This window comes from Marmota flaviventris, chromosome 17 (genome assembly GCF_047511675.1).
Source record: "Marmota flaviventris isolate mMarFla1 chromosome 17, mMarFla1.hap1, whole genome shotgun sequence".
Taxonomy (NCBI): Eukaryota; Metazoa; Chordata; class Mammalia; order Rodentia; family Sciuridae; genus Marmota; species Marmota flaviventris.
The window spans coordinates 57,537,271-57,555,356 of NC_092514.1; the positions used below are offsets into that span (position 1 = coordinate 57,537,271).

An 18,086-nucleotide genomic window follows, 5' to 3' on the forward strand; every position below is an offset into this window, starting at 1 on the left:
TTTCAGGGTAGCAGAATGAAGTGGTGCATGCCTGTAATCTCAGTCATTCAGAAGACTGAGGAAGAAGGATTGCAAATTCGAGACCAGCCCAAGGCTGGGGATGTGGCTCAGAGGCAGAGTGCTTGCCTAGCACATGTGAGGCCCTGGGTTCAACCCTCAGCACCAATAAAAATAAACAAATATATATATATATATAGACCAGCCTGGACAACTCAGCAAGACCCTGTCTCAAAGTAAAAATAAAAAGGGCTGGGGATATAGCTCAGTATGGAGGTTGGGAGCGAGAGGGTATGTGGATCTCAGGGGCTGGGGTTGCACCTCAGTGGCAGAGCTCTCGCCTAGCATGTGGGAGACACTGGTTCGATTCTCAGCACCGCATATAAATAAATAAACTAAAGGTCCATTGACGACTAAAGAAATAAGCCAATGGGGGATGCCAATGTGCATCATATATAATAGGGATGAAAAAAGATCTGGAAACTCACTGTATTAGAATATGCTAGGAAAGAGAAGGAACTTGTAAAGGACTTCCTATATACCAGAACTATAGTAAATTCTTTATATATGTGGGTCTTCGAAATTACTTGTTCACTAGATATTTTTCCTTCTTAAAGATGTGGAAAATTAGACTCAGAATAACTTCTTCTTGTCTAAGATCAAATGGTTAATGAATATGAGTTCAGATTCTTACACCATTCTGCTGTTCTTCCTCTCTTACACTATAGTCTACACCAGGCTATGAAACTCCTTAGGAGAAAGAAAAATGGGTAACAAGGAACTACTGAAATTCAGAAAATATTTCAAAAATTTAACTAACAAAAGATTCAACCCATCAAGTTCTTTGGCCTCATGCCTTGTGGAATGTTTTTTCCAAAACATTAGAAAATACATGTTTTTCCAAAACATTAGAAGCATAGGAGGTCACTAAGCAAAGAGGTTACATGTAGTCTATCAGCTACGTGCCAACCAAGAACACTGTGCTAAAAAGAATTCTGAGGTTGATTCAGTGGAATGAGTACTGTGATGAACTAGTGATGTCTACTATGACTGCAAATCAGAGAAGTGGCAAGGATTTGCTACCCTTGATAAAGTGGAATCAGAAAGAATAAACCAGTTACTGCCTATGGACAATGGTCAAGTTTCTTCACCTCAAAAAGGCAATAGCAATATCCACTATATAGGATTATTGAAGGTTATATAAGAAAATAATATTAACCACTTAGGTCACCCAGATATAGTAAGAAGTCAATAAACGACAGAATTATTGTTTTTAATTGAGTGATGATATCTGCACTCAATGCACTAAAATTCTAAAATTTTCCCTCATAAAAATAAAGTTAAGGGCTGGGGTTGTGGCTCAGTGGTAGAGTGCCCGCCTCTCATGTGTGAAGCGCTGGGTTCGATCCTCTGCACCACATAAAAATAAAGATATTGTGTTCATCTACAACTAAAAAAATATTTAATAAGTTAAATGAAGCGGTTAGGTCCTATATTGAGAAATACACACACACACACACACACACAAACACATGCACACCAAGCAACTTCCCAAATGTCAAGCATTTTATTATGCACACATAACATGTGGATTACAGCTTTGTGTGGACTAATCTGGGAATTCCACTACTAATTCAGTGGGAAAATTCAATTATCTGATTTTTAAAAAAATTTTAAATATTTATATTTTTTGTTGTAGTTGGATATAATAGCTTCATTTTATTTATTTATTTATTTTTATGTGGTGCTGAGGATCAAACCCAGTGCCTTGCATGTGCTAGGCAAGCACTCTACCAGGGAACCACAACCCCAGCCCCTCAATTATCTAAATTCTAAATGAGTACAACCTTTAGGAGCCTAATTGCAATGAAAAATAAACTGCATAGTTTTGTTTTCTTTTTGTGGTGATGGGGTTCAAACCCAGGGCCTTTCACATTCTATGCCAGTAGTGTTTCACTGAACTACACCTCCAGCTCTGTTATGATCAACAAATTGAAAAAAGAAAGATTAGAAATATAACACAGAAAAACTGGTGCTGCCTAGGTATTGATGAAAATAAAAACAGATTCTGATAAACCTTGCTCTTGCATAACGAAGTAGAAGAGGGTAATCTATTCTATCTTCTTTCTAAACCAGTCTTTCCTTCTTACCCTTGTCAATCTTTTCATTGGGACCTCAAACTCCTGCTGCACGGATCTTCCCCACTTTTCTCACTTAGCTCCTGTTCTCTCCCAGAAGCTTCACTGAACTTTCAAAGGAAAGTTAAATTCCTCATATGTCAGTTACCTCGGAGTAAGATAAGGAGGTTTCACCTTCCTTCTCAAGACTATTCCCAAGCTTTACTCCTGTCCTTTTGAGAAATCCCTGATCCTGAGGTTCATATCTTCTTCTTAGAAGTCTCAGCTACTGAACTCATGACTCTTTGCTTCATTAATGAAAGAATTCTGGGTGTGGATTATGATCTTCCTCTCCAACATTATTCTCATACATCTCTCAATTAGACCTCATATGAACTTTGGTGCCCTGACCTCTCTGTTCTTTCTTAATTATCAACCACCTCTGACTTAACTTTACCTGACCCACATCTTGTCTATATATGTGTGTGTGTATGTGTGTGTGTGTATATGTATGTATGTATGTGTGTGTATATATATGTATTTATTCTTTTTTTTTTGGTGAGGGAAGGGGTATCAGGGATTGAACTCAGGGGCCCTCAACCACTGGGCCACATCCCCAGCCCTATTTTTTGTATTTTATTTGGAGACAGGGTCTTACCTAAGTTGCTTAGTGCCTCGCTTTTGCTGAAGCTGGCTTTGAACTTGAAATCCTCCTGTCTCAGCCTCCCAAATCACTGGGATTATAGGCATGTGCCACTGGCCTGGATATATATATATATATATATGTATATATTTTTTTAAATACCTTTATTTTATTTATTTTTATGTGGTGCTGAGGATTGAACCCAGTGCCTCACAAGTGCTAGGCAAACATTCTACCACTGAGCTACAACCCCAGTCTCCCGGCTATATATTTTTAATATTCTTAATCTCTTCTCCTTTTGTGACAAATGCCTGGCAAACCTCTGATATCCACCTTCTTTATGCTTACAGTAAAGTTACTAAGCACTTACTACTAGAGAAAAATCCTAATACAGAAAGGTTGGATTATCAATTCATTCGGGAATACACAAAACACACAAAAATAAAGCTCACCTGCAAACATTACCAATTGAAAACTTTTGGCAAGTAATCCAATGGAAACAATACAAAAAATAAAAAAAACTAAAACAAACAAATTAATAAAAAGAACACACTACTGTTTCTGGTCTATACATGTACATAAAAGCATTTATATACCCAATTTGCCACATACATGTATATGTATTCATAGTAGAGATGTCAGTTGCTCTTAATTTATAGACCTACATGGTACAGGGTCAGCATTGATCAAATCTCTGTGTAATTTCAGCCATACATTATTTTTCTTTTTTTCCCCCAGTGATGAGATTTGATCTCAAAGGCCCTTGTGCATGCTAGGAAAGCACACTTCCATTGAGCCACATCCCTAGGAGTCTTTGTGTAATTTCAAAGCAGTAAGAAAATGCACTTGGAAAAATAAAATTACAAAAAGTTAAAGACTTCTCAGTAAAGCATAAATTTGATAGGAAAAAAAGCAATAATGGGAGATATGCCTTATTAAATATGGAAAGAATATAAAGTGTTAATTATAAAATAATATGATATTGACTTAAAAATAGAAAATTAAGATGGATACAGTAGTACATCTGAATCTCAACTACTCAAAAGGCCAAGACAGGAGGATCACAAGTTCAAGGCCAGACTGGGCAATTTAATTTAGCAAGACCCTATCTCAAAATAAAATAAAAAGGATTAGAAATGTAACTTAGAGGTAGAATGCTCCTGGATTCAATCCCCAGTAACTGACCCCTCTCCTGCCAAAATACAAAAAGAAAGAAAATTAACTAGTGGAAAAGAGGAGATTCTGGTGGCAAAGCCAGATATTTTAAAAAATTTAATATAAAACCAAGTAAGAGCCAGGTGCAGTGATGCATGCCTGTAATCCCAGCAACTTGAGAGACTATGGCAGGAGGATGTAAAGTTTGAGGTCAGCTTCAGCAACTTAGCAAGGAACTAAGTAACTTAGTGGAACCCTACCTCAACATAAAAAATAAAAATGGCTGGGGATGTAGCTCAGTGATAAAGTGCCCCTGGGTTCAATATCCAGTAACCCCCCAATCCCCCACCCTCCGCAAACTAAACAACGCTCCCCCAAATAAGTAAAATACCATGTGGGACTTATTTTAAGTAATAATGTAAAATAACAGAATTTTTGGCTCTTATCTTACTCAATATACTACTATAAATTCTTTGAAAAAAATTTAATGTACCAAGAACCATGTACTTAGTATAGCTGTTAAGATGACAATTTTCCAGCTACTAAAGCAATGAGAAAATGACAAAGCTGATTTAAGTTCAAATAAATGAAAATGTTAAATAGCAGAACTGAAAAGTCATAATTATCAGGGCTAGAGTTGTAGTTCAGTGGTTGAGCGCTTGGTTAGCACGTGTGAGGCACTGTGTTTGATCCTCAGCATCACATAAAAATAAATAAAAACATCCTGTCCATATAGAATTTAAAAAAATATATTTAAAAAAATTAAAAAGTCACAATTATCTACACCAGCATCTTAGCAAAATAATTATAAAAATTTAATGATAGAAACAAAACACATTACAAAATGTTTATTAAGCATTTATTACCATGTTAAATGTCTGTGCCAAGTGCTTTAAATATATTATCCTGCTTACTTTTTCAATTCCATAATTCCATTTTATTAATGAAAAATAAATTCATATAAATAAATTCATATATATTCAATTCTATACTTATTAATATTTATAAATGAAAAATCTGAAAAGCTCAGACATTATATAACTTGCCTGGGGTCATAAAAATGTATATTTGAGTGACAGGATTAGGATTTGTGCCATAGTTATGGATTCTAAATCCATGTTGTTAGCTACAGAACATAGACTCTATTCTAATTAAAAAACAAACCTAGAGCCGGGCACGGTGGCACACTCTTGTAATCCCAGCAGCCTGGGAGGCTGAGGCAGGAGGATCACAAGTTCAAAGCCAGCCTCAGAAAACAGCGAGGTACTAAGCAACTCAGTGAGACCCTCTCTCTAAATACATTACAAATAGGGCTAAGGATGTGGCTCAGTGGTTGAGTGTCCCTGAGTTCAATCCCCAGTACCAAAAAAACAAAAAACAAAACAAAACAAAAAAACAACCTAGGGAAAGAAACCCTAAAGAATGGGAAATGATTAAATACATCAGAGTCTATAAACCTGAATCAACTCTATGGTTATTAAAATAAACAAAAGGAGCCACATAGATAAAAGGTAAAGTTTTTATGAACTAGTGGTTAATTATAAAGAAAATACAAGAGGGTGATACTAAGAATCTTGTTAGTCATAAAAGTGATGGAATTTCATGCATTTTATTTATAGTTCTATATAAATGAAAATTTACAAACCTTCTGCATACAGTCGCTCTGCAAGGAAAACTGCATCTCGGTAAGCATAATGGTTTAGTGCTTGCCATATAGCAGCCTGCAAGTGGAAGAAAAAGAAAATAAATACAGATACACAGAGTTTCAAAGTTACTCCTAGCACAAAGCTTTGAATATAAATATCTTTAAGTGAAAAAACCTCAATGCCCATAGAGCAAACTCCACAGTGTATATGACTCCTGACATATCTGCATTTACTCACTCAACCTACATTACTTTTAGTCTTCTGTGCCTTTGTATATCCTTTTTCTTCATCAGGGAATGCTGGCTCCCTTACCAACCTTCCCTAATAAATTTCTAATTCTTTCTAAAGTCCTAGCTTAAATAACGCCACCGTGCCTGGCTAACAAACACTATTGTATTCACTTCTTAAAGTACATGTTTAAGAAGTTCTCCAAATTAAGATATATACTTAGAAATAAAATTACTGAGTTATTGAATATGTTCATCTTTACTAGATAATGTCAAATCATTTTAAAAAATTATTAATTTATATACCAAATAATAATATCAGTTTCTATTTCTATTTCCTGGCTAACCTCTAGCCATTACTTTTTTCATTTACTTCTTCATTAAAATAGTCATATTATATTACAGTTATCTGTTTACAAGTCTGCCTATCCTACTAAAATTACATGCTCTTACCAGCAGTGGTTTTCAACCATTTTTCATGATACACATGAAGGAAATGTTCAAATGTTTATCATCCTCCCACAAAAACTTCCTCACCTATTAGTTTAAATGCCACCTATTTCTCAACCACTCAAGAAAGCACACTGGAATACAAATGAGTAAAATTATAGGACTAATCTTTAATTCACTTGAATCATGCTTTTTCTTTAGAGTCAAGAATCATAAAGTATATATAAGATAGGACATTTTAAGTTAAAAATAATAAAAAATATCTACATCCATGCACTAACCACTCAGGTCCAGAAATAAAATATTAGCAACTATCTTTGAAGTTCTTTTTTTTTTTTTTTTAAATATTTATTTTTTAGTTCTCGGCAGACACAACATCTTTGTTTGTATGTGGTGCTGAGGGTCGAACCCGGGCTGCACGCGTGCCAGGCGAGCGCACTACCGCTTGAGGCACATCCCCAGCCCTTGAGCCACATCCCCAGCCCTGAAGTTCTATAGTCTCCTCCAGCATGTCAATAATATAACTTCTTCTAGCCTTAAATAGGAAACTACCACCCTAAATTCTGCTGACCTTTCTTCTGGCTTTCTTTATAATTTGATACATTTGTGCCTATCATCCCTAAGCAGCAGCATATTTAGTTTTCCAACTTTAAATTCATGCTTGATGATATCTGAGGCTGGAGTTTGTTCACTTTCATTGAACAAATAATATTTCCACTGTTTAAAGATATCAAAATACGTTTTATATGGGCATTTGGGTTATTTCTAGAGTTTCTGTTTGTTTGTTTTAATAATGCTACAACAAACACTATTTTTTTGGTTACCAAGGATTGAACCTGGGGGCATCAGACCACTGAGCCACATCCCCAGCCCTATTTTGTATTTTCTTTAGAGACAGGGTCTTAACAGGTCTGTGCTTCCATGCCTGGCTAACAAACATTATTGTACTCACTTCTTGGAGTACATGTTTAAGAAGTTCTCTAAATTAGGATACTTAGGAATAAAATTACTGAGTTATTGAATATGTCCATCTTTACTAGATAATGTCAAATCATTTTTAAAAATCGTTAATTTATAAACCAAACAATAATATGAGTTTCTTGGGGCTGGGGATGTGGCTCAATCGGTAGCGCTCTCGCCTGGCATGCGTGCGGCCCGGGTTCGATCCTCAGCACCACATACAAACAGAGATGTTGTGTCCACCGAAAACTAAAAAATAAATATTAAAAAATTCTCTCTCTCTCTCTCTTAAAAAAAAAAAAAAAAAGAGTTTCTATTTACTCCATAGCCTTGTATACACTACGATTGTCAAACTTTAAAAGCCTCCAATCAATTACAAAAAAATAGATTATCAGGCTGGAGCTCAGTGGTAGAGTGCTTGCATGTATGAGGTTCAGGGTTCAATCTCCAGCAACACACACACACACACACACAAACAGTGATAATAATTAAAAAAAAAAATAAAGGTTTAAACTATTCAAGATTAAAAACCTCTTGTTTGTACTGTCTTAACTTTTTAAACTGGAGGGCTTTAGTACTTATTCAATAAATATATTCTGAGCGTCTACCATGTGACCACTTTCTGGACTCTAGATATTTAGCTATGAGCAAATAACTTCTGCTCTCATTAAGTCTCATTCAAATGTTACTCTTATCTAGACCAAAGCCTTTCAACCCCACTTAGATGATGTTCTATCTCAAATTCACTGAATCACAATTTCTACACCTGGGATTGTGCTTAGATTATCATTACTTTTAAAGTTTTCTACAGGTGATAAATGAACATTCAGGGTTCAGAATCATTCCACGTGTCCAGATAAGCAATCTCCCTTTTTATAGTAAAAACTTGTGAAAATTTATGAAAGCTATTAACCTCCTCCCCAGATAAAAGCATATACTCCGGAAGTCTGCATATATTGAAAATCCACATTATCTTGGAAGTATAGTATAAATTTGGAAGTATACTATAAAGCTGAAAATCTAGTCCATGTGATAGGAGCTGAATATGTCACCTACCAGAAATAATAGGTACTTGATAAGTATTTGTGGAATTAAATTTAAATATTTAAAAGAAAGGAGCCAGGTGTGGTGGTGCACATCTGTAATCCTGGTGATACAGGAAGCTGAGGCAAGAGAATCATAAGTTCTGGGCTGGCTTCAGCAACTTCGCAAGACCCTGTCTCAAAAATAAAAAATAATAAGGACTGAGGATGTTGGCTCAGTGGTAAAGTGCTATAAGGTTTTAATCTCCAATACCAAAAGAGAAAGAAAGGAAAAAAAAAAAAAAAGGAGAAATGGACAAGTTACTACTTTTAAAAAGGTCCTTACTCTTTTGTATTTTAGCAACTACTACAGAGTTAGTGTCTGAAGAAGCACTACTGCTGCCAAGACTAGGAGAGGCCAATTCGGAGGACACAAGATCACAAGTTTGAAGTCAGTCTCACCAAGGTAGAAAGACCCGGTTTCAAAATAAAATTTGTAAAAAGGCTGGGGATGTAGCTCAATGGTTTAAAAAAAAAAAAGTACTGAGATAAACTAAAAGTGTTCTAAGAGAATTTCAACATTTGGATTGCATAACAACTTCAAAAAATATCACTCAGAAAATACTAGGCTAAAGGGTTTTCAATCTAATTTGACTCAGCAATTATCTCTTTTCTTTTTTTTTTTAATTTAATGAAGAGGATTCCTGATTCTTGTTAATCACATTGATCAAGTTGTTTATGAGCTTTAACCACCTACAAAATAAAGACTAAAACACTTCAAAGACAGGCATATACATGAAAGTCTAGCTAAGTAATTGATAATTATAATTCTGCCCCCCAAAACATATCTGGTCTTCTAGTACTGGTGTGGCCTAGGGTTCTGGAACCACACACACATATAAGTACCTTTCAAAATTACACTAACTTAAAGCAACTGCAGTAATAATGAAAGACACACACAAAAAAACATTTGCATCTATAAGGCAGACCATATTTTGCCTGGATTTCTTTAGTAGTATCTTAATTGGCCTCTCTGAATTCTCCCCCCGTGACTTTTTCACAAATCAGATCTGATCATGTAACGTATTCACTCAAAATCCTTCAGTAGCTTCTCATTGTTCTTACTGTAAAAATTGTAATCACCAAACTTGGCAACATAGTAGAGTTTGTGCTTACTTCTCTTTTCTTTTCTTTCTTTTTTTCGCAGAGCTGGAACCCAGGGCCTCCTTGCTTACTCCTAGGCGAATGTTCCTTTCTTCCTATAGCCCTAGTCCTTTTTATTTTATTTTTCAAACATGGTCTTGCTAAATTGCCCAGACTGACCTTAAACTTATGGCCTTCCTGCCTCAGCTGGCATTATAGGTGTGTGCTACTGTGCTTATATTTTCTTGTGCTCTGTGCTTAGCACAATAGTGTTTTTTCAGCTCTTCAAATTTACCATATTACTCCCATCTTACAGACCTTCTATTACATGCAGTTTCACCTAGCACATGCCTCCTTTCCTCCAAACTAAGCAGATTCCAGTTATCCTTCAGATTTTTCTCTGAGAGAGGGTTTCTTTGAAACCCCAAGATGAAATTTGGTATCCTTATTAAACACTTAATAGCACCAAGAATCTTTCTTTTGTAATACTTCTTGTCGTAGTTTTACGTTGATTTTGGAAGAAATTTTAGTGTCTTCCTTGCTATTATAAATTCCAGGAAGGCAGGGACTACATACACATCTTTGTTATTATTCTTCAAGATCTATTATGTGTTTTAAAGCAGGTGCTAAGTAGACACATGTTGAATGAACAAACAAATGATTCTGAACTTTTGGCAGTCTTCCCATTATTAGCATTCTTGTATTTTAGTCTTAGTTTTAATTTTCTCTGTATTTCTTGATATCCAATAATTAAGGATCTCTGGGAGTCTGTATTGAAACTCAGTGATAAACAGAATTATTTTGTAATGCAAATAATTAACCACCTAATTACTCATTTATGACATCTGAAGATTTTTCAAGAACCTACTTGTTTAATTTTGTTCTATGTTAAAGAAAATGATGAGTAGAGGATTAAATGTTGGAGATCTATGCTCAAATTTGTGTGCCACCACTTTTAGTATGATTTTGAGGGAAATATTAAACTCTTCTCAGCCTTAGTTTCCTCATCTGAAAAATGGGGCTCTATTTCTAGGAGCTGTTGTGTGGTATATGGGATGATACATATTATGGGCACATATATAATAAAGCTATAAAGTTCTAGAACTCTAATTTTTTTTGCACTGGGAATTGAACCCAGGGGCACTTAACCACTGAGTCACATTCTCAGCCCTTTTTTATTTTTTATTTTGAGACAGGTTCTTGGGCTGGGTATATAGCTTAGTGATAGAGTATTTACCTATGATGTGCAAGGCTTTGGGTTCAATCCTCATGTACCACCAAAAGGAAAACAAAACAAAACAACCCTTTAGAGAAGGTCTCATTAAGTTGCTGAAGCTGGCTTTGAACTTGAGATCCTCCTGCCTCAGCCTTCTCAGCCACCAGGATTATAGGTATGTGCCACTTTTTTTTTTTTTTTTGACTTTTCAAAGTTAAAGAAATGAAAGAGAATAAAGTATCATATTCATTCCTTTAATACCAATTTTGGTGGGAGTGGTAGGGTATGCTAGTGTGGACTGAACTCAGGGGCAGTCTACCACAGAGCCACATCTTCAGCCCTTTTTATTTGAGGTAGGGTCTCATTAAATTGTTGAGGCTGGCCTCAAACTTGTGATCCTCCTTCTTAAGTCTCCCAAGCTGCTGTGATTAAAAGCCTGCACTATACCCAGTCCTTTATTACCACTTTTAGCATCAGAAAGATAATAATGCCAGCCAACACAAACTTTTATAAATCCAGAAGTTAATCTCGCCACTTACAGAAACCCACCTATAGCTTCCATCCATACTCTGAGAAATCACCTCTAAATTCCTAAGTGATGGTGTCTCTCTGGGGTTGGTGGTGGGGGGAGCAGATTACTCTGAGGCACTACAAATTAGTAGCTGATGATGAGCAGAGCTAAAATAAGCTCCTGGTTATTCATCTACCTTTATCCAACTGATGGTGTAGGCTTCCACCAAAAGAAAAGCACTTAGTACATCAACCTCTAGAGTTCTAAAAATTAATGCCAGATGTAGTTAATGCTGCTAAAAACAGTTATGAAGCCAAACAGAGCAACATTCCTTCCCTCCCCACATCCCCACAAAATGTTTAAGAGAAATGTCACTGATTAAATTAATGGCTTGGTCCTTGGTTCCATTAATTTAAAAGTAAACAAACAGCATAAAGTTGCAAAATTCCTTACTTGTTATTCTTAAACCTGAAATACTATTTTAAATGTAAACAAATATCTGTACGTACTCAGACTTAAATGTGACTACTATAAATTGTTTTGTTCTTGTTTTTGTAAAAAAAGAAAACAGCTGCTTTTCAAATAACCATAACAGCAATGAATAATAAAAACTTCAGCTGATAAAAGAAGTGATAAGGAAAACAAACAAAAAAATCCAAAACATCATTGTGGACTTTTACATTATATATTTTAATTTAATGTATAGAACTCTAATTTAGTGGGGCTGGGGTGTGGCTCAGTGGTAGCGCACTTGCCTGGCATGTATGAGGCCCTGGGTTCAATTCTCAGCAGTGCATACAAATAAATAAAATAAAGGTCTATTAAAAAAAAAAGAACTCTAATTTATTTTTGGATTATATCATTGGGCAAATCCTTCCTCCCCATTTAGCAATGTCAGTGGTGGGGGAAATAAAGAAAAATCTGGTAGGTAAAGGCCAGGAATATTGCCAAATGCTCTACGATGTACTCCCTCTTATACCCTCCTCCCCACCAACAAATATTAGCTGGTTCAAAATTTTGTACCAAAATTAAGTAACTTGTATATCTAAATTCTTACCTCTTTCTTTCTTGCCAATAGCAGCAGATTAATATTCCCAAAGCAGTGTTTTCATTATGTAATTCTTCTACTCAAAAACTCTTTTGCTCATACAATGGTTATTCACTATCACATCAAATCTAAACCTCTCAGCCTGGAGGTTTATAACTTGCTTCTACCCAGCTACTAAAACCTTCTTCTTCCTGTTCTCAATTCCTACTCAAGCCAAGGGTTACAATACTTTGCTGTTCTCCCTAAACAATATTATAATCTTTGGGCTTTTGCTCATGCCATTCCATGCCACAAATATTCTTTTTCTTCTCTATCAATTCCAAACTCTTCAAAAATTTTAGGCTTTAAGTTTTGCTCCTTTAAGAAGCCTTTCCCATTATTCTGGCCTGAAAAGATATCTTTTTCCCAAATTCCTTTTTTTTTTTAAATATTTATTTTTTAGTTTTAGGTGGACACAATATCTTTATTTTACATTTATGTGGTGCTGAGGATCAAATCCAGTGCCTCATGCATGTTAGGCGAGCGCTCCACCACTGAGCTACAAATCCCAGCCCCCCAAATTCCTTTATTATTATTTGTGCTATCAAATACATACTGACTTGTAACATTACTCAATTTTTCCTGTTAAGCATTCTTATCTTCCTCTTAAAATTAGGAGTTATACCTCAATACTTGATAGTCTCACAAATACCTGCAATTTAATTTGTTTAAAAAAGAATGTTTAATTGCCCTCCCTCACATCTACCCCCATCCCCAAAGGATTCTCCATTTCTTAAATAGCACCAACAAAATGAAATCCAGACAGTCATTCTTTTTTCTTTTTCTTTTCTTGGGTACTGAGGATTGAACCTAGGGTCACTTTATCTGTCAACTATATTACAGTTCTTTTTATTTTGAAGTGGGGTCTTGCTGAATTGCTAAGGCTGGTCTCAAACTTGCAATCCTACTGCCTCAGCCTTCTGGGTCACTGGGATTACAGGTGTGCACCACCACACATAGTCATTCTTGATATCTACCCCACCTTCACATCAAATCAATTTCCATGTCTCAATGGTTCTACCTCTCATTATTTCTTGAGCCATAAAGTACTTTTTTACTGTCTAAGAACTCTAAAACAATACTGTGTATATGGTACCCAATTACTATATTGCTTATTAAAGTGATTTTCAAAAGGCTTGGTTTACAACTTTATCTAACACTTCTAATTGTGAATCTTACTCCTGGGAATAATTGATAAATTAAAAGTGATAAATAAAATGGCTGCTCATTTTATCTGTCAACTTTTTCCTATGCCTAGTAATACCGTAAGCCTTAGGCATTCCAAGAAAGAAAACTATTTTCCAAATTTATTCTCATTCCTTTTCAAATATATGGAATCAGTCATCATTTTTTTAAGACTCTCTTACTCTTTTCCTTACTAATTCATTCCCACTTTCAATACTATGCCTCATCAGTTGATCTTCATAACTGTGGTCAAAGTTGCTTGCTCCTCCCACTGTTAAAGATCCCTTCTTAATTAGCTGCTTCTTATACCATAAATTACAACCAAAATTCTAACCTAGTCATATCCTCCCACTTTTTTTGGGGGGTGGTGGTGGTACTGGGATTGAATCTAGGGTTGCTTTACTACTGAGCTAAGTCCCTGGTATTTATCATTTAAAAATTCGAGACAGGGTCTTGCAAAGTTGCTGATGCTAGCCTTTAACTTGTAATTCTCCTGCCTCAGCCTCCCGAGCTACTGGGATTACAGGCTTGCACACCTCACTGAATTCACCTAGTTATATCCTAAACTTACCATCCCAAAATCTAATGGACAAGCTAGAATCAGGGAGGGTAGAAAAAGATGAATTTGACTTTTAAGCCTTAAAAATATCTAAGTGTATTAATCCTGAGAGTACTTTAAGAAAAAAATAGAAAACCTGATGGGTACTATCTAGAATAGGATACATATTTCTATTCCACTCCATGCTTTTATACAGGTTGAAATTATTATTAAGTTGTCATTATAGGCTATAAATGCAACTGCTTTATCACTTCAGAAGTCTTTTAGGGCCAGAAATACAAAATTACAAAAATATGAAACAGAAATTAATTTAAGCAATCTACTAATCCATTTAATTTCATGTTGGGTCTCAAAAAAACCGTAAAAGGAACTCTACACCACAAGAGAAATTTGGATTGAAAGAAACAGCTTTGGAAAAACTGATACAACTTAGGAACAGGTAAATTTCTTAAGATAAAATCATGCATTATGTTAATTAAAATACTAATGGTTGTTATACATAAAGAGCTGGAGATGAAGCCAAAGTAGGAAAAATGAGCATTTCATGTTGTGAAGAAAAATTAAGGAAATACAGAAGTAGTGATATATTAAAGTATTTGTTATTTGATACCACAGGTCTCTTAAGGGCAATATGAAGAAATTTCTAAAACTGGTTTGCTTTATAGCTTCAAAGTAAAGTCCAGGACTCAATGACAGCAGCTGATAAGAGGTCAACTCCTCTGGCCAAGTCAAAGATCACATGGTGGGATGAAGGTCTTCCAGACCTGGTCCATCACCAAGGGACAAAAGATTCAATTTCTCCAGATGGCAGGGGGGAAAACGACTTGGCACTCCATCACACACTTAAAATCCAATAGGGTTTCCTCCCTGGTAACAGCAACTGTGCGTCAAAGCATACCTTGATGTGGTAAGGATAGTGAAATGGACGGAAAAAACATTATTTATCTTTCATTTCCTGAATGTCTTTTAAACATGTACAATGAAATATTTTTGATCCTCATCACAGGTAATGGAAAAACCCAGATTCGTCCTTTCTACTCCCTTCCCTTCTATAGGTGCTTGCACCGGGCGCGCCCGGGCCTTTGAGTTCTCTTCTCAGATCAACACTGTCCAGTGGGGAATCCACTGAGCGAGAAAGACAACATAGGTTACAATGTCTGGCATCAAAATAGAAATTACTATTAAAAATGCCGATCCTATCCTCTCACACATAACAAAAACAAAAACAAGAAAAACCCCGCAAACTTGCCCCACCTTTTCGAAGATCGTACCAGCGCCGTTCAAATGTGATTCTCAATCATCCTTTAGACAAGAGAGCACCTGGGGCGCGTTTTCGGCCCCCTCATATCACCCCCCCCCACCCCGCGCCAGGCCAGGCCCCTGGACTCGCAGGAGAGGTTGGTGGACGCGGACTCCGACAGAAAAACAGGCATTACCGCCAAACGCCGCTCACACTAGGGGTAGAAGTAAGGTAGGGCTAGAGGTAACACGGCTTAGGCCGCGAACAAGGCCTCGAAACGATGGAAGAACGGCACGACCCGCAGGAGGAGAGGCGGGAGAAGCAGCCTGGCCTAGGCCGCACCAGGCCGCGAAGTGGCCATACGCGGTTTCCTGACTGAGGCTGCGAGCCAAGTCTCAGAGAAGAGGGTTATCATTACCTGGACGGGTTCCTGCAGGACCGTCATCCTTGAGGCTCAGGCCCACTTTCTGCAGTGCCTCAGGCCGCCCCCCGTAGCGGCTCCGGCCCGGCCAGCCCCGGCTCATTTAAACTCACCAGCGACCGTTACCGGGGGATGGGGGAGGCCGAGCGATTGCCGAGTATCTCCGAGCGGAATACGAAAATATCCGAAGTAATAGAGATGCAGGCGAAAGTAAGACGGAAATGCCCGAAATGGGCCGGAAATGCCCGAAGTGAGTCGGCCGAGAAGGCGACCGTTGCCGGAAATTGTCGAAGATCACCGGAAACTACCGAGTTTGACCCAACGCGTAGTTTCCTGTTCTCAGCCACGCCTTCACCCACGCACGCCACGCCCAATCGTCCACGCTATACGCTTCCCTGCCCAATCGGCAACCTGCAGGCTGGGAGTGGCCTGACGGATGGGGCGGGGATCCTTACGTGGCAGAGTTGGAGTCTGGATTCGCTACACTCCCCCCTTCTGGATTAATTGGTGCAGAGTAGATAGAGCAAAGGGTAAAACACCAGAATTTGGGCCCGACTTGAATTAACCAAAAAGTATTTGTCTTTTGAGTTTAGATCATTATCCATTCCAGAAATACCTATTTACAGCTCCGGGGTAAATTTTAGAGGTTTGACTCTCTCCAAACATATAGGATGGCGGGTCCTCAAGGCCTATCTAAGGGTAACGCAAAGAGTGCTACATTATGTGGTGCCCATTATAAACGGTGTAAGAATTCAGAGGAGGGATAAATTAATTGGGATTAACAAAAAGAAAAGAAAAAGATTTAAACTAGAGTTTGAAGGATAGGTATAATTAGAAGAAAAAACAAGATATTGTAAATGAAAGCAGGAGAGATGAGGTCACCAGGTAAACAGTTAAGGCACTTGCTGAAAATAGTTACTGAGGTGACGAGATGACGGAAAAATCTCAAAAGGCAGTTTGAAATTTTTATTCTTGATAGAAGATGCCATTTGGTGTACTACAGAGTGTAGTATTAGAAGTCCAGTGGCCTGGTATTGAATTTTGTCTCTTGCGCCAACTACTTAACAGATTCTTGGGCACCTCTCTGAGCTTCTATTTGCATAATCTGAAAAAATGATCAAGGAAATTAAGTCCATTAGTAGATGTGGCAGCGTCTAGTACCACTGTAGACACTTTCAAATTTCCTTTCTGCTTCCTTACTCCCCCCACCTCAAAAACAAGAACTAGAAACTATTAAAATTGTGACTTTCAGCAGACAAGACAGTTTTTGAAGGTTAATTTTCTGTCAGAGCTGGGAGTGGTGGCTTATGCTTGTATTGCCAGCTGCTTGGGAGACTGAGGCAAGAGGATCTCAAGTTTAAAGTCACCCTCAGCAATTAGCAACCCTAAACAACTTAGATACTTGCCTGTAAATAAATAAATAAATAAAAAAGGGCTGGGAATATGGCTCAGTGGTTAAATACCCCTGGGTTCAATCCCTGGTATCAGGCGGAAAAAAAAAATCTGTCCAGGACTTCTCTAGGCTAGACCTGGGACTACATTCTGTTGTCTGGACATGTGAAATTAAGTTAGAGCTGTTTTTTACTTTGGGTGATGTTGGAGTGAAGTTTTTTTTTTTTTTTAAACACCAACTGACAGATCTATATCCTTCTCCACTACCTGTCTCAAAATACTGATTTATGTATTTGTCGTCCCACACGGGGCAAGTGCTAAGGTGATTTTTGACTGCCCTGTGCCCTCTTCTTTTAGCAGGATTATTCTGAGTAAGTTAGGTTAAATAGCTAATAAGTTAGGTTAAATAGTTAATTAGCTATTTAGAGTTCAGTTAGTTAAAATCAAATGAAATTAAAAATGTTCTTCAGATGCCCTAGTCACATTCCAAAGACTCAATAACCTTTAGGGCTAGTGACTACCATATTGAACAAAGATACAGAACATTACTGTTATTGGCTTGACTTAGGTCTAGAAGATAGCTTCACTCATGTGTCTAGCTAGGGCCTTGATGCAAGCTGTTGGTAGCTGTTGGGTGTGCCCCTCAATTCTCCAATAACCTCTGTCCTCACATTGACCTCTTATTATTCATAGTCTAGCCACAGCCTCTTGACTTGGTAGCTGGCAACCAAATGGGTGAAAATGGAATCTGTGGGGCCCCTGAAGCTCTACCTCTGTAAGTCAAACCCATCACTTCTTGTTGGTCAAATTGAGACACAGGGTCATCCTGCATTCACCAGGAGGAAAAAACAGACTCCACCTCTTAATGGAAAGAGTTGTAAAGCAACGCTACAAGAGGCATATGCAATGGAAGAGATAGTTGGACATCTTTGGAAATGATCTATCATGCCAGATATGAGATGAGAGAATCTGTTAGTGGAAATGAAAAGAAAAGGTATGGGTAATAGACATTACTCTTAAAATTTGACCCTTTTAACTGAACACAATATTCCAGATTTATCCTGATAATTTAGAATGCAGTAGAACAAAATTTTGTAATCTAGATATCTCTATTA

General features: G+C 37.2%; 1 protein-coding gene across 7 annotated transcripts in view; it reads right to left on the reverse strand.

Moving 5' to 3' along the window:
• Positions 1-15,699, reverse strand: part of Cdc27 (cell division cycle 27) — a 61,762-nt gene extending 46,063 nt beyond the window's left edge. For all 7 annotated transcript variants that reach the window (XM_071603253.1, XM_071603252.1, XM_071603250.1 and 4 more), the window contains exons 1-2: positions 15,577-15,699; positions 5,558-5,633 (exon numbers count right to left, since the gene is read on the reverse strand). In XM_071603253.1, coding sequence (XP_071459354.1) covers positions 5,558-5,633; positions 15,577-15,603 — 103 coding nt within the window. In that variant the 5' untranslated portion in view covers positions 15,604-15,699. The remainder of the gene's footprint in view (positions 1-5,557; positions 5,634-15,576) is intronic.
• Between the last annotated feature and the right edge of the window lie 2,387 nt (positions 15,700-18,086).